We start from the raw sequence: 22,896 nt of genomic DNA on the forward strand, positions 1-22,896 counted from the left end.
TCTCTGTTTTAATCATTTATCCTTAAAACACAAGTGATGGAAAGAAAAATAGATCATGGAAAAAAAAACGAAAATCTTTTTTTTAACAACAATGGAGAACGATTAGCTCAAACGAGCCAATAAAAAAAAATATTGTTTACAAAGGTAATTTGATGCGAGGATGACTGCACACGTCGTATCAGGTTATCTGTTTTACCATTCAGAGATCACAGGACTAAAGCGATGGAAAAAGAACTAAACTCCACTTTGTCAACTTCAATCTCGTCTAAGTACGCCTAAAGCTGACCACTCGGAAGGCAAAGACATCATCTTCACCAGATCAGAGCAGTCGATAAGAAAAAAAACTTCCTGATTATCCGCGCCAATCATACATCGCATCACCCAGAGAAGAGCTTCCATCTCTGCATGAAGAGGCGTGAGACTACGGCAGAGATTAGCAGCCCCCATAGTGGGAGCCTCCCCCATCGAAGAAGTGCAGTACCAGCCACGCCCCACGAAAGGGTATGTGGCTTTCCAAGATCCATCTACAAAACAACAATAACCAGTAAGAGGCTTATCTACCTCGAGACTGTTACCGTTACCAAGAATTGCTCGTGGTACAGCAGATGATGTATCCACCAGTCCGTCCATCTGTGCCAGAGACCAAGCCTTAGATTCTTCCTCCGCCAAACGCAAAATCGCTAGTGGATTTGAATCCAAATTAGAGAAAAGTTTAACATTACGAGCCTTCCAGAGATACCACAAGAGCCACGGGTACATATCCGGGGTAAAGGACTGCTGGACCCGCCAAAATAAGAAGTCCATATTAGCAATGATGGACTCAAAGGGAAAGCCGTCCGACATTGTTGGAAAGGGAGACAAAGCTCAAACCTGCCTCGCCGGAGGACATTGAAAGAGAACATGATTAATGGTCTCTACCAAGAACCCGCAGAGTGCACACTAGACATCACAGCTCATCCCACGTTTCCGAAGATTCGAGGAGACCGCGACACACCCAGTAAGTACTTGCCACAAAAAAATGCCTATGTTTTGGAGGACATGGAATCTTACAAACAAAGGCTTGTAAAGGTGTAATATCCGGGCCACAAGGAACCCGTGGCGATATGTCCTGTCGTAAGACATGATATCCTGATTTAATCGTATAAGAACCGGTCTTGGTAAAATGCCAGCCCAACATGTCCGGAGAGTGCGGTAATCCTAAAGGTAATGCGAAAATAATGGCAACATCCTCCGGCTTAAAAGTGGCCGAAAGCAAAGCCATATCCCAGGAATTGGTAGTCCTGTCAATGAAAGATTTAACTCAAAGCGAAGGGTCAACAAACGACCCTGAGCTTAGTGCTGGTCTCGGGAGTTGAGCAGGAATCCAAGGAACAGACCATACTGAAATGGATTCCCCAAATCATACCCGTTTAATGAGTCCTTTGTTAACCAGAAAGCGAGCAGACACCATACTTCGCCAGCCATAAGACGGTGAGTAGGATTTAATTGGATCTATAGGATCAGAATGCCTATAGTAACAACCTTTAAAGACCCAAGCAAAAAGTGAATCCAGAACCGTTATCAACCGCCAATAAAGCTGTGTTTCAATAATCCAGGCATCAAAAACCCAGACCCCCTTCAGGCTTGCTAAGACAAAGCTTGTCCCAAGCTACCCAGTGAAGATCTCGCGATTGGTCCGACGAACTCCACCAAAAGTTAGAAATTGCACTAGTAAGCTTCCGCGTAACTGATTTCAGGAGACAAAAACAGGACATAACAAATGTGGGGACAGCCGTGACAACCGACTTAATCATTACCTCTTCTCCCCTTTGGACAATAGCCTTGCCGGCCATCCACCCGCCCGAGCCTGTAACCGTTCCTGAACAAAAGTAAAGACCTTCGTTTTTGACCCACCAAGACTCTCTGGAATACCCAAATAAGTACTCATCCCACCTAAATTCATAATCCCCAAAACACGCTTAAGTTCCTCCCGCAAATCTGCATCAACCGTATGACCAAATTGAATGGAAGACTTTTGACAATTTATTTGCTGACCAGATACCCGCTCGTACTGCTTTAGGATCCATAAGACAACCTCACATTGTTCCTTCGTGGCACGACAAAAAAAAAGACTATCATCCGCAAATAGTAAATGAGAGATCGTCGGACAAGCGGTCGTCACCTTGATACCTGTAATAAGTTTTGACTGTTCTGCCTTCCGAAGATTAGCAATAAACACCTCGGTACAAAGAATAAAGAGATGATTGAACCATTTGGTTCGCCATTAAGCAAAACTCTGTAATGGACCGACGTCACACACCACATAATCCAGGATATCCATCTATCACAAAAACCAAGTTTACGCAACAAATGTTCAATAAATACCATTCCATTCTATCATATGCTTTACTTATATCCGTCTTTATGGCCATAAAATTCCCCTTGCAAGAAGGATTTGTCTGAAGCCCGTGAAACATCTCATGTGCTATTAAAATATTATCCAAAATTAAGCGCCCCTAGACGAAATCTGATTGCATTTCTGAGACGAGAGAAGGCAAACATGAGTGTAGCCGTTGACACAAGACCTTTGAAATAATTTTGTACCCTTCAATACACAAAGTGATAGGACGCAACTCCGTCATCCTAGTTGGTTTGTCCACCTTAGGAATGAGACAAATATTTTTCGTATTCAATCATTTATCAAAAGATCCACTCTGTAAGAATGAATTAACCAAAAGTACCAAATCAACTTTTACTGTAGACCACGCCTTCTGATAAAAAAGAGCGGTCATGCCGTCTGGACTCGGGGCTTTGGCAGGGTACATCATGAAGAAAGCCTCCTTAATCTCTTTTTCAGAGGCAACTTGAGTTAGGAGATTATTATTCTCCTCCGTAATAACTGGTTGAACCTCACTAAGTGCCTCCTCAAAATCAGAAGGCTCCGAAGAAGTAAATAATTCTTGAAAATAAGAGACTGTTGTATTTTGAATGGATGTTTCCTCCGTAGACCAAACACCGTTCGCATCATGAAGACCAACAATACGGTTCTTAGCCCGTCGCTGCTTTTTCTGCGCTTGAAAATAACTAGTATTCTGATCCCCCAGCCGCATCCACCGGCTACGACTCTTCTGAAACCAATACACTTCCTCATCCCGATACGCTTCTCTTAATTGCCAAGTCAGGGAAGCGATTTCCTCGATAGTACTAGCATCATCTGCCTGTGCTACCGCCAATTTTGTTTTGATATCCTCAATAGATTCCCGTCCATATGGCATTTGATCCTTTCTCCAGCGAGAAATAGCATGCCGACATATAATGATCTTGTCCACCAGGTTACCCGTCGGGGGAACGGATGTCGAACCCCAACCCTCAGCAATAACCCCAAAGATACCTTCCTTTTCTAGCCAACATCTATCGAAACGAAAGTCACTCCTGCACCGACGAGCCCTGTCTTCGATGCATGCTAACACTTGTTTGTGGTCGGACGCAACCATTTCCAAATATTCCGTAAAAGACTGCCGGAACAGATCATGCCATGCCTCATTGGCAAGAACCCGATCTAGACAACATCATATCGACTTCTTATCCCGCCAACCGCGCTAAGAAAGACTATCTCCAATGGATGGAAATTCGAGTAAACCACAATGGCAAATCATGGAGTTAAAAGGGAAAAAGGACGAAGCGCTACGCAACCGTCCACCCCGCTTTTCGTGGTTCCCTTTCAACTCGTTAAAATAACCAATGAGAAACCAGGGAGAATCCCGGGTTACCCCAATTCTTGTTAACCGCTCCCAAACTAGATCACGGTTCTTTGGAACCGGATCCCCATAAACAAAGGATAAATAAATAAGTTGTCCCTTGTAATCAAGCTCCACATCAATCAACCGATTAGATTCAAATAAAATGGAAACATTATTATTATTATTATTGTAAAATAAGGCTAAACCGCCACTACAACCAATAGGCTCAACCGTTTTTAAATGAGAATAACCAAAATGACCAACAAGAGGTTTTAAAAAAGAAACAAATTATCTAGTTTCAGAAAGAAATAGAAAATCAGGTCGATGCTTCCTCCATAATTCCCTAAGATATCCGATAGTGGCTTTGTTACCAAGCCCTTGGCAATTCCAAATTAAAACCTTCATTTATCAGCTTTCGGGACCGGTGACTTTCCACCACCAGCAGCACCCGGAGCCTCCTCGTAAATATAAGTTCAATTTTTTAGAACTGCCACCCTTCAGGCCCATTGGGCCTTTCCCCTTTCTCTGTTTGTCCTGCGCACCCGGTGCAATACTCGTAACCGCCAAAGATGAATCTGTCTCCATGGACACTCCATCAGCACTAGAAGCCTCACCCAAGACAGCCCTTACTCATCGAACCCGACCCGCAACTCGTCCACCGCTGCGTCCTCCATCACAGTGACCGCAGCACCCGCATCCTCAGCACCCGATCCCGTTTCACCCGAGCCCACACCTCCCGAATCCGCAACGTCCTCAACACCCTCCATGGCTAACCCTGCAACACCGGTGATTATGTTAACATCAGTTAACCCTGGAGCACCCATTAACAGAGACTCATCGCCGCTGGATTTCTTCCGGCCATCATATTCCGCAGAACCAGAGATATTCGGGACCAGTCGTCTTTTTACATTGACCAATTCTTCCTCCTTAGCCGCGGACTCCAAGTCATTGTTCCTAGGTTCTTCCTCTATCCGCTGGACAGAGTCCAAATCCGGAACCACCGAAGCCCCTGCCGCAACCTCCTGGAACAAGACTTTGCGGACTACCTTAGTTGGATCCGATTTAGCAATCACCTCTCGAGAAAGGAGACCACGGTCATCTGTGACCACCACTTGTGAACTCCCTGATCCCTGAGCAACCTCGCTTCTCCCTGAGTCCTGAGCAGCCTCCCGCAAGAAGCGATGCTCATTATACTGAACATAATTTTGGAACCGACGCTGCTTTGCCAACGGTTCACCCACTGTCGAAACTGATTGAGACTTCGATCCTCTCCCAACCTTCCCTTCTAAGACTATCTCCAATGGTTTTCTCTATTTTTTCCTATAGAGAAACTCTATAATAGAGGTGAGTTTTACTCTAATGGTTCTCTATTCTCACCTCTAAAATAGAGATTGCTATTTTTTCCTCTATTTATGGAGGAACCTTTGTAAAAAAAAAATAGGGTTCCTCTATAAATAGAGGAAAAAATAGCAATCTCTATTTTAGAGGTGAGAATAGAGGACCATTAGAGTAAAACTCACATCTATTATAGAGTTCCTCTATTATAGAGGCAAAAATAGAGGACCATTGGAGATGCCCTAAGGGGCGTTTCCCGTCAACCTGAGCTCCTTCCCCATGAGATCTCCCCCGGTATCCACCACAAGCTAAAACAATGAGAGCAGAAACCAAACAGCCTCTCATAGCGAAGGGAGACAGTGTTTTCTTCCCCATTGAAGAACTCCACCTCAGTTTCGAAACACAATGCCTTAAAGCCATTCACCGTCACTTGCACTCGACCCCCATCGATATCAACCTCTTGAACCCGTCCAATATCCTCCCCAATGCTGCGAAAGGTGGGCTCAGCCCAGAACTGAAACGGCACCCCCATGACACGAACCCAGAATGTCAGAGAAGACGGATACAAAGGATCTACCGTGGGACTCCACCTGGCCATGGACACCATCCAATGATCAAAATGAAAAGGAGCCATCTTCATCACCTCGACAATATCCGCCTCATCATCAAAGTTGAACTGGAATTTGCCCAGTCCTAAATCAGCACCAACCACTTTGCCCTCCAAGTGCCAGATTCGGGAAAACATGAACAAGAGCATCTTCATGTCCTGCGAATGTGGATTCATACATCTTCCAATGATCGTTTTGGAGTAACCCTCAATCAAGGCCGTATTATCGAAATACGGTATCTTGACGTTGCGCTTCATCACGGCGTGAGGAGCACCACTTGAAACCGAAACCTGACCCAGAATCAGACTTTGATCTTCTCCACATCTTACATCGACTATTTTTTGTTTTACATTCTTATAAATCAGGTTTTCTCTTCTGGATTTCTTTAAACCTCTGTGTCTTCAATCTTTAATATAATTTATTATTTTAAATTGTAGAACATGTTATTATGTTATTTCCATGTTATTGATATACTTTTGTTTAGGTAAATGATTGTCAACGGTGGAAAATTTGAGAGAGAGGAGCGAGTTTTACTGGAACTCACGGAAGAAATTATAGTATTATACAGAGCATGGGACGACCTAGCATCGTTTTCAAAGACTATGTAATTTCTCCTTACCTTCTCTCCAATTTTATGCTTCTTTTACTGACATTAAAAGGTTTTGCTACAATCGTTATCAACGATTTCATTTGTTTTCAGAAAATGCTGGATAATCAAAGAGGAGAGAAGAGATTAGAGTGAGATCCCATCCCAGTTGTCTACTACTTCTTTTTTTGGTTTCTTATTAAAACCTTTTTGAGATTATGAGATATGTATGCATCTCTCTCTCTTATATATTGTACATTTGATAATATTCCTACAGTATTAAAATGTTTAGATTATAGCACCAGATGTATGATGCTAATATATACTTCTATCAAATGTTTATAAATACTTTGTCCCATACATAGCACGGGCCATAATACTAGTTAATTTTATATTTGGACAAAAATAAATGATTAATTTGTTATACATTTAATTCAAGATCAGTTTTCTGTTTTGTAAATGAAATGTTATGAACGTGGAAAGAAATTGTACATATATATAATTCAAACAAAAAAAATTCAAATTTCCGATGAAAATATTTGGTTAATATTTTAGAAAAGTTATATAATCTTACTTTTTATATTTGAAATTTTAATTAAGTAGATAACTAGATGATAACCCGCACTGTGCAGTGCGGGAAAATATTTAGGTAAATTTTGATTTATTAGTTACAATAATAGTATTATCTTTATTTGATTTATTCTACATATTTTATAATTTATAAATTTAATTTACTTAGTTTCATACTCCGGTTTCGACTATGATCGGTACAATAAACTTAACGACTTACCATTATTAGGTTTTGGGTATAATTGCTTAAATTTTTTAGAATTAGTAGAATCAAGAAAACCCTTATTTACTCGTGATCCGATTTACAATTTGTAGTGGTATTGAGTCAACGTAAAAAATGAATTAAAGTGCAAGAAAATTATATGAGTGGGAGGTAGAATGGAGTATAACAAAATATTTTTGTTACTAAAACTCATTGATCTCAGCGCATAATCATAAAATTTGAATATTTATAAGTATCAAATAAGTTAACCCGTAAAATATATATATGTTTTGAATAGTGTGACAGGACAATATATTACCTCTCCTACGATAGAGAATTTAGTCGATTTGTTAATCATCTCATTATATTAAATTATATATATCAAATCCTCTGAAATTTTGAATTAATTTGTGAATGAGCGAAATCTTTTAGAAAATAAAATCATCAATTTTAATAAATTTACTAAAAAAAATTGTAACCCGCACTGTTTAGATAGTGGAGGTTTAATAGTTTTCTGTGGATAATTATTTTTATTTTTATTTTGAATGATCAAAATTAAAAGAGTATATATATAATGAGTATATCTTGACTGAAAAAAATTTCATTCTAGATAGTTAGCACATGGAAATATATAGATAGTTACTCGTGCTATACATTTTATAATCTTTTACATTTCATTTACTTAATTTCATACTCTAATTTCAACCCGTTTTGGCTACATGATACAATGTTCAAATCCGTGAATCATATAAATTTGGTAAAATCCTAAAAATAAAACAAAACCTGTATTGAAGCGGTCATAATTAGAAATCTCGATTTAACTTTTTGATTTATCTTTTATTTATATATATTATATTAAATAAAATATAATATTTGTGATTTCTTAGAATTTAATCAAATGTCTCTGCGTCGATGTGCATTGCAAACAAATATTTAATAAATTAGATATAATATTTTATATTTTAAAAATATAAGCAATATTGTATCTTAGTTTTAAGATATATATGTCATTATTAAATTATTTAGGATGCATATATTTAATCTTAGTTTTATATATAAAATTAAGTTTTATAATTGTTCTAAATAGTTTATTATTGTTTCCTAAAATTTCTGAAACAATAAATGAAATCTGTTAAAATAATTTCAAAAATATTAGGCTATAAAAAAATAAAATCGTTTTATAAGATTTATTATTGTTCTAAAATATTATAGAAAAATATTTATAATATATTTATGTGAATCAATTAAGATTTTACATAATCAAGATTTTTTCTGATTTTATAAGTTTTTTTGAGTTGAAAAATAAAAAGAAAATAATTAATTAACACTAAAAATAACTATATTAATATTTACGTGAATTTGTTTTCTTTTAATAACTATATTAATAAAAATCTGTTTTCTGGTTGCAACAAATTAATAATAAGATTCTGTTATTATATTTTGTAATTAAATACTGTGCCATTTTGTGTAATGTCTTACATGGAATAGGGTTATTTGTTTAAATGTTTGCTTAAATAATATAATAGAGATGCAAAATTGTAAAAAACTAGGAAAGCTGTTAAAATACAGTATTTGTGTACTGGGTTTTCCATATTTGATATTTTTAATAAAACGCATTCTAAAGTTTTCGTGTGTTTAATTAAAACATCTCATTAAATCTATCTAATATATTAAAGGAGAAGTCAAAAGAGCTCACATTAATCCTCACAAAATTTGACCTCTCTTACCTTTAATGAAAAATACCCTTTTGAAAAAATCGGACAATTGACCTCTCTTACCTTTAATGAAAAATACCCTTTTGAAAAAATCGGACAAGCTTTTTTCCCCTATTTGAATTGCAGAAATGCACTACATTCATCCTCAGACCTGGGATTACTCTTTTGCCATTAATGAAAATCAATTCTGGACCTTTTTACCCTTTTTATATTTTTTTAAGAGAAAATAGCACTCACACCAACTTTTTCCAAACTTAATAACAAATATATCCACGTTCTGCTACAGCTATACTTTTCACTAGTGAAATGACATCTCGATCCCTAATTTCATTACACTCAATTATTCTCTCTTTTCTACTATATCTATATATACATTTTTGGAGACATTTATGAAATAAATCCTGAAGTTCATACTTATTTACAAGCATGCCATTGGTATTAATAATTATTAATTTGTTTTTCATTTAATTAATTAATATTAAGTTTCTATTTTTGAAAACAAGATTTCTCATCCTAAATAAATTTCAAAAACAATCGGAACCACTTCCTTTAACATTAAGTATTAAGTTTATAATTAATTTAATTAATATTAAGTTTCCAATTTTACAAAACAATATTTTCTCCATACACAATTCAGATTGTTTGTAAAAACGCAGTGTTTTACATAAATTCGGTTAACTGTTATAGGAGCAAATGCCATTACTTTTGGTGTAATTGTTCTACATAAATTTTGAATTTAATCAATCATTCAAAAAAACTAACTGTATGATTTTAAAAGGTAACAAACATATTTACCATTCAATTTGATATCTTATTCAAGGAATAATAATAAAATATAAAAGATATTGCTTGCTCACAGATTTATTTTTATTTTTATTACGTATTTAAAACTAATTTTTACTTTCACGGATTTTGTATGATGAGTTTTTGTGGATTAAAGATCTTTGAATATGTTGCCTCACCTTCCTAGCATAGCGGGTTTGGACTATAGAACCAACACTAAAACTATTAGTTTATCTCATTCTCATATATACTATAGATTTGTAATCATAGTTTTGAAAATTAACTTATAAATTATTTTAGTATATGAACTACAAAATATTACACATACTATATAACAAATTCTTAATATTCCAAAAAAAAATTAAATACACATAAAATATATACACTAACATACTATATAAGCATATACCTCTGTTTAATTCTAGAGAACAAAATAAATTTAGAATTTTATATTCTATCTAATAACAAATTTAATGTAATTAAGTTATAAACTTTATAAAACGTATGAAGAAAATAAAAATTTCTAAACAAAATTCTAAATTAACTAGACAAAAGTTAATTAATTGAGAATTTAAAAACTAAATAAATTAAAAATTATTATTTAAAATACAATAATTTATAATTTAGTCCCGCAGTGTACCGCGGGTGAAATACTAATTTAAATTATATGAGGATTGTTATTCACAGACAGACAGAGGAAACTAGGGGACGAGGCGATGGGGGTTGCGACTGAGATTCTACTGAAGGCGATCTTCTTCATCTAATTCTGCGCAGCCCTAGTTCTCACTCAGCATCTTGAGTCTTTCATTTGCTATTCATTAGGTCTTTGTGGCCTCGGTTTCGTTGTTTTGGTTGTAGTTTTTTTTAGATCTGGGGGTTTGAAGGCTTCATCTGTAGATCTGAGACATCTCTTTGTAGATCTGAGCTTCACTACTATGAATCGACCGAGAAAGAAGAAAGAGCTGTCTCTTATGGATGAGCTAAGGGATCTCAACTTATTGAATGAAGGGGAGATGGTGGAAATCCCAGATCTAGAGAATAACGACTTGATAGAAGAGAACTCTATGAGCATAATAGTCCGGTGTCTGAATCCGGCTGCACACAAGGTAGGAGGTTTAGTCAAAGCCCTGCCTTCCATCTGGGGGATGGAGGAGAGAGTCCGAGATAGAGGGGTTGGAGATAGTCGGGTTCAGTTCATTTTCGAAAATGAAGGGGATCTGTATCATGTGCTATATCGTGGGCCATGGTTCGTGAATGGATGGATAGTATCTTTAGACCAGTGGAAACCCAATCCTGGTCCGGACTTCCTTAATAAGATTTTATTCTGGGTTCGGATAAGGAATATACCCATTCATCTTCTGAAGAAACAAGCTGTGGAGAGTATAATAGAGCCGAGAGGGCAGATTGAAGTTGTGGAGCTCCACGCGAAAAATTCAAATTCTCTGGAATATGTGAGAGCTAGAGCTTGGTATAAAGCTGATGAACCATTGGAATTTGTAAAACAAGCAAAGTTCTCATCATGGGAGATTGTGAAGGTTGAATTGGAGTATGAAAAGCTATTGAATGTCTGTTTTATGTGCTTAAGGCTTACTCATGACCAGGCAAGCTGCCCAGAGCAACATACTCAACGTGTCACTCAGAGGAGAGGAAGTCGAAAGGAGCAGAACACGGAGACTCTGAAAAGAAGGGATAAGGGCAAGGATATATCTTTGGAGAAAAGAGAGGCTTTGCCTACTCATTCCGATCCCACACTGCCCACAAAGCAGGTGAAAGATAGACCAGAATGGCCTAAGAAAGGAACTCAGGGGAAAAAGGCACTGGTAGTGCAGGAATGGCGGCCCAAAGAACTAGCTGTCCGAAGAGAAGAGCCAAGTACTAATCATGGGGAGGGTTCAAAGAGTTCTGGAGAATCCATCATGTCACCCTCTAGGAAAAGACGACTGAGCAACAGTGGAGAAAGGCAGTCAAAAAAGGCAAAGAAGGGAGACTCCCCGTCTGTGTTTGAAAGACTTGGTGATATTGCTGACACCCCCTCGGGTTCGAGAAGATCAGGTTCATCCGGGGGGCCTAAGAAGAAGTCTCCATCTGTTTTTGAAAGAATTGGCTCTCAGGTTTCTAGTTCAAGTCCTAAACCTGGGACGTCAAACTCAGCTTCTGGTCATTCTGCTCTAGTAGCAGCAGGTTTGAAGAATCATTCTGCTAGTTTAGCAGCAAAGTCTCATGTTCCCTCAGTCGGTGTAGCAGTAGGTGAACTTGGAGCAAACTTGAAAGAAGGGTTGATGGGTAATTCCAACCCTTCGAAATCGATATGAGGCTACTGAGCTGGAGCTGTCAGGGGGTGGGGAATACCTCGACAGTTCGACATCTGAGGGAGATATGTGGTCGGTATTTCCCGGAGATAATATTCCTCTGTGAGACCAATAATAAGAGAGAATACTTGGAAAATGTGTTGAATCATTTCGGCTACTACGATATGCATACTGTCGAGCCAATTGGAAAGAGTGGAGGACTGGCTTTAATGTGGAAAGAGTCGATTACAGTAAAGGTCATTCAGTCCAATAAGAGGATGATAGACACTATCATCATTTGGCAAGGCAATGAGTTTTATCTGACTTGTGTGTATGGAGAACCTGTCAAGAGTGAAAGAGGTGAATTGTAAGAACGACTTTCTCGGATCAGAGTAAGTAGACGAAGCCCATGGCTAATGACAGGGGACTTCAATGAGTTGGTGGATCCATCGGAAAAGATTGGAGGACCATTGAGAAAGGATGCTACTTGTGCAGAGTTTAGAAGAATGTTGTCGGCTTGTGGGATGTGGGAAATTAAGCACACTGGATACCAATACTCTTGGTATGGCAATAGGAACGACGAATTTGTACAATGCAGACTTGATAGGACTGTAGATAATCAATTGTGGATGGATCAGTTCCCCCAAGCACAAGCGGAGTATCTTAAGAAGGTTAGCTCGGATCATAGCCCATTAATTACTTGTATGATGGGGGTTCAGTGGAAGAGATGGGCTGGTTTCAAATATGACCAACGGTGGATATCTCGGGATGGCTTTAGACAGCTCATTTCAGATTTCTGGAAGTCTGAAGGTTTAAACCCTCAGAAGTCAATGATGGAGAAAATTGCTGAATGTAGGAGGATTATCTCAAGATGGAAACGAGAATCACAACCTAATTCTGCTAAGAGGATTCAAGACCTTCATCAACAAATTGACTTGGCCACGAGACAGATTCCTTTCAGTGGAGATGTGTTAACTCTGTTAAAAAAAGAGCTGAACCTAGAATATAAGAAGGAAGAGCTGTTCTGGAAGGATAAAAGTCGGCTAACATGGTTGAATAATGGTGATAAAAACACTAAGTTCTTTCATGCGGCTACAAAAAATCGAAGAGCTCAAAATAGGATCAATAGTCTTGTGGATGACGAGGGTAAGGAATGGTTTGCGGAAAGTGATATGGGCCAAGTGGCAGAAATATATTTTAAGCTTCTGTACGCCTCTAAGAATGTTGGACATCAAATTGCAGATAAGATTGGTAGAGGGAATCGGCTTTCTCATGTTGATAACGACCATTTGCTGGAACCGGTTACAATGGAGGAGGTTAAGAAAGCAGTATTTGACATAAATCCAAGTAAGAGCCCGGGTCCTGACGGGATGACAGGACATTTCTACCAAATCCATTGGGATGTCCTGGGTGGTCAGTTAACAGAGATGGTGAAGGAATTCTTCAGAACCGGAACTATAGATCGGGAGATGAACAAGACCAACATATGCCTCATCCCAAAAAAGCTTAAAGCGGTGAAAATGCCTGACTTCAGACCGATCAGTCTCAGCAATGTGGTGTATAAGATTATAGCAAAAGTGCTGGCTAATAGGCTAAAGAAGGTACTGCCAAAGGTAGTCTCAGAGACTCAGGCAGCATTCATTCAGGGAAGGCTAATATCTGATAACATCCTAGTAGCTCATGAGCTGCTCCATGCTCTTGATTCAAAGAACAAATGTTCAGAGGAGTTCATTGCAGTTAAAACAGATATCTCGAAAGCTTTTGATAGGGTGGAGTGGTCCTTTCTTCGAGAATCCCTGACTCTATTGGGTTTCTCAGATCATTGGATCCGCTTAATAATGAGCTGTGTGGGGTCAGTTAACTATCATGTATTAATCAATGGAATCCCTTATGGTGAAATCATTCCTTCTCGAGGATTGAGACAAGGAGATCCGTTATCTCCATACTTGTTTGTCTTATGCTCTGAGATGATTGTTCGGATGCTTCAACGATCAGAGAAATCAGGACGCCTCACTGGTTTAAAGGTTGCAAGAACTGCCCCTCCGGTCTCTCATTTGCTGTTTGCAGACGATAGTATCTTTTACTGTCGAGAGAAGGACGAGGAACTTCATCATCTTATAGGTATCCTTGAGGAGTATAGTCTTGCATCTGGGCAAAGGATCAATTATCAAAAGTCAAGCCTTTACTTTGGGAAATTAATCCCCAATGATAGAAGAGAGTGTATTAAGAAGATCACAGGCATTAATGAGGAAGGAGGAGAAGGCTTCTATTTGGGACTGCCGGAAGCTTTTGGTGGGTCTAAAGTTGCAACTTTAAGCTATCTAAAGGAACGACTACACCAAAAAGTGTCCGGATGGCAGACTAATTTCCTCTCACCTGGTGGCAAAGAAGTTCTCTTAAAGGCAGTGGCACTAGCATTACCTACTTACACGATGACGTGTTTTAAGCTCCCCAAAAAGGTTTGTCAGCAACTTGCTTCTGTGATGGCTGACTTTTGGTGGAGAAGTAAACAGGATTCCAAAGGAATGCATTGGAAAGCATGGGATCAACTAAGCAAACCTAAGAAAGAAGGGGGTCTGGGATTTAAAGATATAGAAGCTTACAATTTAGCTCTCCTTGGGAAGCAACTATGGAGGATGCTTACTCGTCCGGACACATTGATGGCAAGAATTTTCAAGAGCAGGTACTTTAGAAAGTCGAACCCTCTGTCAGCGAAGCTTGGATTCAGACCCTCATATGCATGGCGTAGCATACATGAAGCCCAAGAGATTTTGAGACAAGGAGCAAGAATGGTTGTAGGGAATGGTGAAAACATAGATATTTGGCAGAACCCATGGATTGGCTATAAGCCTGCTCGAAGTCTGCAAACAGTGTAGAAGGTCGCGCCGGAATTATTTGACTTGAATTCATCTTTAGCAAAGGTAAAAGACCATCTAGTTGAGAATGGGAAAGAATGGAGACGCGAAATTTTGGAAGCAGTTTTCTTTGAGGAGGATAGAGGATTAATAGAGGTTTTAAGACCGAGTGGAAGAAATAGAGAGGATGGCTACACTTGGGACTATGCTAGAACAGGCCACTACTCGGTTAAATCAGGTTATTGGGTTTATACTCAGCTCTTGAAAGGTAGAAAACAAGTTCAGGAGGTAATCCAACCTAGCTTAAATCCGTTAATCAATCAAGTGTGGAAGATGGATACCAGTCCTAAGGTACAACACTTTCTGTGGAGAAGTCTTAATAACTGCATCTCAGTGTCTTGGAATATGTCTTATAGACATCTTGCTAAGGAAAGCTCCTGCTTGCGATGTCCCCATAAAGAGGAAACAGTGAATCACCTGTTATTTCAGTGCACATACGCAAGACAGGTCTGGGCATTATCTTCTATTCCGGCTCCTCCAACCGGTAATTGGGGTGACTCTCTGTATGCTAATATGTATGAGGTTATGAATCTTAACCCAACCTATCCGGATAGAGAGACCCTGCTTAAAATAGTTCCCTGGCTATTATGGAGACTTTGGAAGTCCCGGAATGAGTATGTTTTTAAAGGAAAAGATTTTAGTGCTCTTGACACAGTCAGGAAAGCCTGGGAGGACGCTGAGGAATGAAAACAGAGTAAAGGACAGGACGAAATGACCAGAGGGCAACCCATGCTGCAAAGGAATGAAGTGGTCAAATGGAAACCTCCTCCAAAAGATTGGCTAAAGTGCAATACTGATGGAGCTTGGGAGGAGAGAATACTCCGTGTGGTGTGGGTTGGGTCCTTCGGAATGAAAGGGGTGAAATGATTTGGATGGGAGCACAAGCGATCAGGAAAGCAAGAACTCTCTTGGAAACCGAATTGGAAGCAATGAGATGGGCGGTCTGTACAATGTCACGGTTCAATTATCCTCGACTTATGTTTGAGTCTGATTCCATTGTAACCGTGAACCTGCTCAACAACAAAGAGATTTGGCCTGCTTATGCTCCGATACTCCATGACATTTACGAGGTGCTTCCTACTTTTCAAGAGATTACGTTTATTCATGTTCCGAGAGAGTGTAATGAAGTGGCAGATCGACTAGCGAAGGAATCTATTTCTTTTCAGAATTATGATCATAAGTTTTATTCGATTACGCCTGATTGGATTAATCATGTTGTAATGGTGGATAAACCAAGTGTTTAATGCTTTGGTAAATGAAAGTTGAAGTTGAACCCAAAAAAAAAAAAATTAAATTATACGAGAAACCAATGTCTTTTTTTTTTGAACGAATGTGATTGTTTTTTTCTGTTTTGTCACTTGCGAGCATCTTCAATTAAATTTAAGAGAAGCAAATCAACAAAACTCTCAATTGATCTAAACTCTTATTCCAGCTCCATACCTATAAGACTTGCAATCTCTCTCTTTCTCTTTCAAAAACATCAAACTTTAAATCTCTAGTTCTCAAATAAAAAATAAAAAATTCCCAATTCTTCTTGAACCTTAGTTGCCCAATTGTTCAACCCATCGATTCTTCTTCCACCAACCCATGCCTACTTGGTTATCTCCATCTGATTCTTCCTCTTCTCCTTGTTCCTTTGCTTCTTCTTCCATTGGGATGAACAGCGACGACGATGGTGAGGAGTCGTCAGAAGACGGTGGTGATGACGCCGGAGGAGGGATCTTCTCTCCCATCAGATGTGGGAGTACAACAGCAAGACGACTCCCATAGTTTGAGTAAGAGCGCGTTGACGCTCGCCATGGCGGTTCCTGCTTGTGTGATGACCGTAGAAGGATCTTCGAGATCCGGTGGAGACTTGTCGCCGGGATCGAGTCCGACAGCGTCTGGATATCCTCCCAGGCAGAGACACCATCATCAACATCAGAAGGTGAAGCTTCCTCCCTCCGTTATATCTTAGGAGTCAAGGGTCTACTTTGTGTGTCAAACTTTGGTTCTCTATTTAGACAATTCCTCATTGTTGTTTCTGTTTGTTATTTGGCTTCTGCGTATTTGTTCGTCAAGCATAGGTAATCACTGAGAAGATGAAATTATTGAGATCGTTCTTCTTTTGTTTTTATTTGATTTTACTAAAAGCGTGAACATGTGGACATTACTTTTTGGTCAACAATACCGCTTCACAACCACCACGGTAGAGAAAGGCAAACGCCGGATTGGTATAAGGAGAAATAGATATACTTCAGGAGGATGGGGTTTGCTATTAAAGCAATGAGTGATTAGGTTTTAGCAAAACATGAAGCAACTAGTGATTATGTTTTTTCTTGTGGATACATGATGATGGTTGATTGAAACCATAATATCGAATCCATGACAAGCCATCCACAATGAAAATTTCAATAATACATAGACTTGATTTTATGGTCATAGGAAAAAAATTGGTCATCAACTTAATCACCATCTTCTTTACTTTGTATGCCTTCATCACAACTTTTTCACCATCTATATTTTCTCCATCAATGATCATCACCATCTACTTTGTATATCCACACGCTAGTGACCATATGGACTGATCCTTGTGGAATCAACACATGGTCTTTAAAGTAGAGATCTCACCTTTCCATCTTGATCCTCCCCATCTTCTAGTTCTAATTTATGAAAAAACCAATGTAGTATAAATTACAATCCTTGAGAAAAATCAAAAACCAAAACATGAATATCCACACACACATCTTTTCTCTTGCCTATATAGAGATCGTCTACGTCCCTCACTTTGTTATGTAATTCCAAAAATTCTTACACAAACACATATTAGATATCCACACGGTAATGACCATATGGTCAGATTCTTGTGTCATCAACACATTGTCTAGAAGATGGAGATTCCTGCAAATTGATAGAAAAAATCAACAAGCAATTGTGAAAACAAATCAACATTCTCAAGAGTTGCATCCATTTTCTAAGCCTTGATTGCAACTATACGAGCAATTATGAAATCTGACTTACTCATCTTTGTTGTTCATACTTTAAAAAACCTAGCATTGTAAGAAAAAAATCAAATTAAACAAAAAACGAAAAAGTCAAAACAGGTTTTCCAACAAAGACACATTTATTTCAGACATGAGCAACACAATATAAAAGACTCGAATTTGTTTGAGACGAATGTAAAACAATGGGCATTTGACAAAACCAAAGATTACATCATAGAAGACAAAACGATTTCACCAATCAAACAAGAACTGAAATAGTTAAAAGAATAAACGAGGGATATTCATATATAGACCAAATCGTTGTCGGTGATTAAATTGATTCATAAGTTGAAACCTAAGAGATCGACATATAATGAAATCGATATTAAAAAAAAAAAAATTCAGAGGGTAGAATCGAAACTCACCGTAAACAGAAGTGTAGATCTATAGAATGTGAATCCAATTGTACATACAACACGTGATTGTCTAATTTGCTGTATCAATTTTCGGCTTTGATTGGTGAAATGACTTAACATTGAGTTAAGTTGAGTTATGGACTTAACTCAAAGTTTATTCAAAAATGTTACCAATCAAGAATAAAACTAAATTTTTTGAAATTGAGTTTGAATAATCATGTGTTATGGTTGATGTACAAATTTGAGGTATATCCTTTGTAAAATTGTTAACTCAAAAGATTATTCAATATCATGGAAATTTTCATGAGTTAGGATGTGGTAAGTTGAGTTAGCTATTTTTTTAATTTAAAAAAACGAAAATACAGTTATATAAAACAAAATATTTTTTTTTGTTTAATTCATATATCAATAAAAATAAATTTTACCTTTTTATTTTATTTAATAACTTCTTTATTTAGTTATTTTGAATTTTTTATATTTTGCCAATTTTTTTTTATCATTTGAATCAAATTAGGCATAGATCTAAATAACATAAGATTGTAAATATTATAAGATTGTAAATATTATGAAATATATGTAGTTATTTTTATTAATATATTTTATAATTAAATTATTTCAATTTATTTTATTAACTTTTGTTTACTAATATATTTTATTTTCTTTCATTTTATTAAATTTATTCACTAATACTTTTTAATAATTATAATTATTAATCATTTTTAATTAAAATTAATTAAATAATACATACTGCAATATCTACCACAAAAGTGTCACAAGTCAGTAATTTTGGTAAGATTGATAAATCATATTCTTACAGTAATTCATTACAACAAACTGCTATTTTTACCACATAATTTTTACTGCAAGATACATCTAATTATAATATTCTCTGCAACTCAACTTAAAAAAACACATGTTACCGGTCACAGCTTTCATTAGGAACAAAAAAAGGAAAGCTGAAGGAGAGAGAACATAACGAACAGATAAAAAGTTTTTTTTTGGTTTGGTAGATGATTAAGGGCAAAATAGGCACAAAAAAAAACGAAGACATGTAAAAAGTGACGCAAAAGTATACCAACTACGGAGCGGGTGTATTGAAAGTGGAATTTGGAAGGATTTTGTGAGATTTATGATATTTTGGATTTTAAAAGATTTAAAGTGGATTTTAAGGTATTTGGTGGATTTGGTGTTATTTTTCATTTTTAATAAGAAAAATTAGTTTGTGATTTCATGAGATTTGGTGAGGTTTTAAAAATAATTTGGGGTGATTTTATGAGATTCTCCACAAAATCACATTAAATACAAAAGTCACCATCCTATTTTCTGAGAAAGTCATGTTCGTGTTTTTTTGGTTTTGGTTGTGAATGGTTGCAGCGGTTGGGGTGGACAAATCCATCTGCAGATCAGACCGCTTTTTATTTACCATTCATTATGTTTAGTCCGTAGTAGTGCGGTCTACATAAAATAGAAACAAGATCGCAGCAGACCAACTGCAGACCGCTTTTCCTTACAAATAGAGTTGAACCGCAGCGGTTCGCTGCCCACACTTAAAACAGAGCGGTCTAGTTTATAGACAAATTTGTCCACCCCGACCGCAGTTACTATTCACACTCTTTGTTTAATTTATATCGCTGAATATAACCATCGTGCGTTGTATAATTTATAGTTACATGTGACATCAGTTTGAATTTGAACCCTGTTGATTCCTACTTTTCTGGGCAATGTTACTTGGGTATTACTTTTAAAATTGCAACTTAATTAAATTGTTGAATATTTGCTCAAAAAAAATTAAATTGTTGAACCAAATAGTTACTGATGAAACATGATGGGACTGTTGAGTTTGAAGTTCGGCTGATGCTATAAAAGATTTCAAAAGCAACATAGAAAATCTCACATGGTCTCTCTCGATAAATGAACCATATATGAGAGATACAAACCTCTTTGATTATATCAATCAAATTCAGAATATTCTAGGCATGTCTTCTTCTGAACTTTTTTGTTCAAAAGAGAGATGAACACCATAGATAAGAAAGTGGAAAATGATTTTTTTTCTTTGTTTATGTGAATTGTTTTTTTTTTAAAACCAATCCTTCCCAAATCACACTTGTAAAGGTGTGATTTTTCAAACAGGATTTCTCTTACAAAAATGTATACAAAGTCTCCCAAAATCACTGTTATGATTTTATATTTAAAAAAAAGTTATGTTTTGAATAATAGAGGATTTGATATGATTTTTACAAATTTTTGATTGAATAACAGAGACTGTGAGTGATTTTGAATGATTTTTTACAAATTCCATATTCAATAACATTGGATTTGAGAAGTGATTTAGAAATACTTAATTGAATAACAAGTGATTTTTTAAAAAAAAATCCAAAATCCTTCAAAATTCCACTTTCAATACCCCCCAAGATCAGAAAGTAGGTCTAAATGTAAGAGTTTTCACATAAAGTGGGTGTGGATGTTATTCTCTCTTTTTTAAAATTATTAAAAAGTTACTTACGAAATTCATTTAAAAAAATGGCAAAAAATCTAAATGGACTTTTCTAAAAAAAACCTATCAAGAATACACCGTCTTAGTCAAAACCCTAAAATCGTAGGTCATTTACTATTATAAATACTATATACACTAACCATTCTCCATAACTCAAAAACAAGAAAAAAAACCTTAAACTATTATTATGTTCTAGAATTTATTTTTGTATTATAATTTTGATCTTTTTATGATTTATCGGATTCTAGTTTTTCATTCTCTCTTTTTTGTAGTGGTTGTTTGGCAATCAAGATCAAACAATTTCCCCACCTTTTAAAACATGTATGTTGTGTTGATCTCTATATTTTGTTTTATACTTTGGCAATTTGAAAAAAAATCATTATTTTTTTTTTGTTTCAGGTAAATTCATGGATGATCATAATTATAGATCTACAAAACTGAATATAACAAAATTCAGGTATTAATCTTTGTTAACCCGAATCCTTAGTTTTAAAAAATAAAATTGATGCTAATGTTTTTTTTCTAATGTTATCGTTGCAGAAAAACTATGGTGGATTATATTGATGGAAAATTTAAGGTAATTTTCTAAAAATTTGGATTTCTTTCTATTTACAAATAGATTTAAATTATAGTTCTGTTTTAATATAATATATAAATTATAATATGTGTGCCTACTAAATTATAATTGTTTTTTTTAAATAATAATATGATATGTGTGCCCAATTTATTTTGTATTATAATCTTGGTCTTTTATATGATTCATCGGATTTCAATTTTTCATTCCCTCTTTTTGTAGTGGTTGGTTGGAAATCAAGATCAAGCAATTTCTCCTCTTTTTAAAACATGTATGTTTTGTTGTTCTCTATATTTTATTTTATACTTTGGTAATTTGAAATAAACTTATAATCTTTTTTTTGGTTTCCGGTAAATTCATGGATGATCATAATTGTAAATCTACAAAACTGAATATAATGAAATTCAGTTATTAAACTTTGTTAACCCGAATCCTTAATTTTAGAAAATAATATTGATGCTAATGTTTTTTTTTCTAGTGATATATTTGACCACAAAAGTTAATATCTTGAAAATATCTTACTTATCTCCGTTTGTGCTTTATATCTTTTATGAACTGTAAAACACATTTTTTTGTATGACTTTATAGATGATTTGATATTCTTGTAGTAAATTTTTATTTTTGGGTCTAAGAAAGAAGGATTCATGTCCCAAGACATTGATTTGATGTTGTTTGAGTTGTTTTTTCGAATTTAAAGAAGACGAATTGAGGACAAGCACACATGTTTTATTAGTTGTACATGTGTTCATATTAGTTTCTCTGCAAATAATTTGTAATTTTGTAGTATTAAAGATTTTGGTTTGAGAAGTTTCAACACGTGTCGATCTAAAACCAAGTAAGTATATGAGTGAAAATATTAATAATTGGGTGTGTTTGGTGACTATGTTGGTCTTCATGAATTGCACAAATTTTAAGAGAAAAGAGGTAATGATTTTGGTCTTGGAGTTTGACGGGTTAACAAGTTATGAGGTAATATAAAAAATTTAAATAACTATTTAGTGTAAGAATGTGAGGAAGCTGACGAACAAAAGGAAGAAGAAGAAAACAACGAAGAAGTAGACGGTAAAAGCAACGATGACAACTACCATAAAAAAAATCAAAATAAAAATAGTGAGAAAAAAATATAAAGAGTAAGAAAACAATGAAAAATAACGAGAAAAAAATATAAAAAGTAAAAAAACTGTGAAAAATGAAAATATAGGTGGTCAAGAACAATTAATATGAAAAAACGAGATTAATTCATGATTCTAAAAATGTTTCGTTTGTCTCGTGGTCAAAGAAATGTTTAAGATATGCGAGATCACCAGTTCGATCAACCTCGCCTGGACGTCGAGTTAAATTCATAATTTTTCTGATCAGATTTGATTTTTTAAACAACTGAGTTTTTAGATTTTTTAAAAAATTGTGTATCTAAATTAAAAATTTTACCTTAATAGTAATTTAAAGTTTTTTATAAGATAATATTTTATAAATTTTATCAATTATATATAATTCTCGTCAAAATATATCAAACAAACCTATGCGTTAAAAAAAAAAAAAGGTAAACATGGATGCTACACTAAAAAAATATAGCAAGAGACGTATCTAAACTTATTATGCTTTTATGTATCATGTGATGGTTAGTTTAATTATGAAATAAAATTTAAATAGTATTAAAAAAATGGGGTAAAAAAAAGGATTTTTTTTTTGAGAAACGATCCACCCTTCTACGGCTCTACCGATAATAAT

General features: G+C 35.9%; 1 protein-coding gene and 1 long non-coding RNA gene across 2 annotated transcripts; both read right to left on the bottom strand.

Annotated features, from left to right (window-relative positions):
• Positions 1-255: 255 nt before the first annotated feature.
• On the bottom strand, positions 256-843 carry LOC147933884 (uncharacterized). The gene has a single exon (XM_087472370.1). The coding sequence runs from the start codon at positions 841-843 to the stop codon at positions 256-258; it is 588 nt and encodes a 195-aa protein (XP_087328496.1).
• A 15,290-nt stretch (positions 844-16,133) lies between these two features.
• On the bottom strand, positions 16,134-18,442 carry LOC147933885 (uncharacterized). Its single transcript, XR_015573051.1, has 3 exons — positions 18,110-18,442; positions 17,446-17,601; positions 16,134-17,363 (listed from the first exon to the last, which is right to left on the bottom strand). It is a non-coding gene; the product is annotated as an uncharacterized LOC147933885 (long non-coding RNA).
• Between the last annotated feature and the right edge of the window lie 4,454 nt (positions 18,443-22,896).

The sequence above is a fragment of the Camelina sativa genome, chromosome 11 (genome assembly GCF_030686135.1).
Source record: "Camelina sativa cultivar CO46 ecotype springtype chromosome 11, ASM3068613v1".
Lineage (NCBI taxonomy): Eukaryota > Viridiplantae > Streptophyta > Magnoliopsida > Brassicales > Brassicaceae > Camelina > Camelina sativa.

Excerpts from the sequence above, each read along its gene's own strand:
- LOC147933884 (XM_087472370.1), bottom strand. The coding sequence starts at position 843 with ATGTCGGACGGCTTTCCCTTTGAGTCCATCATTGCTAATATGGACTTC.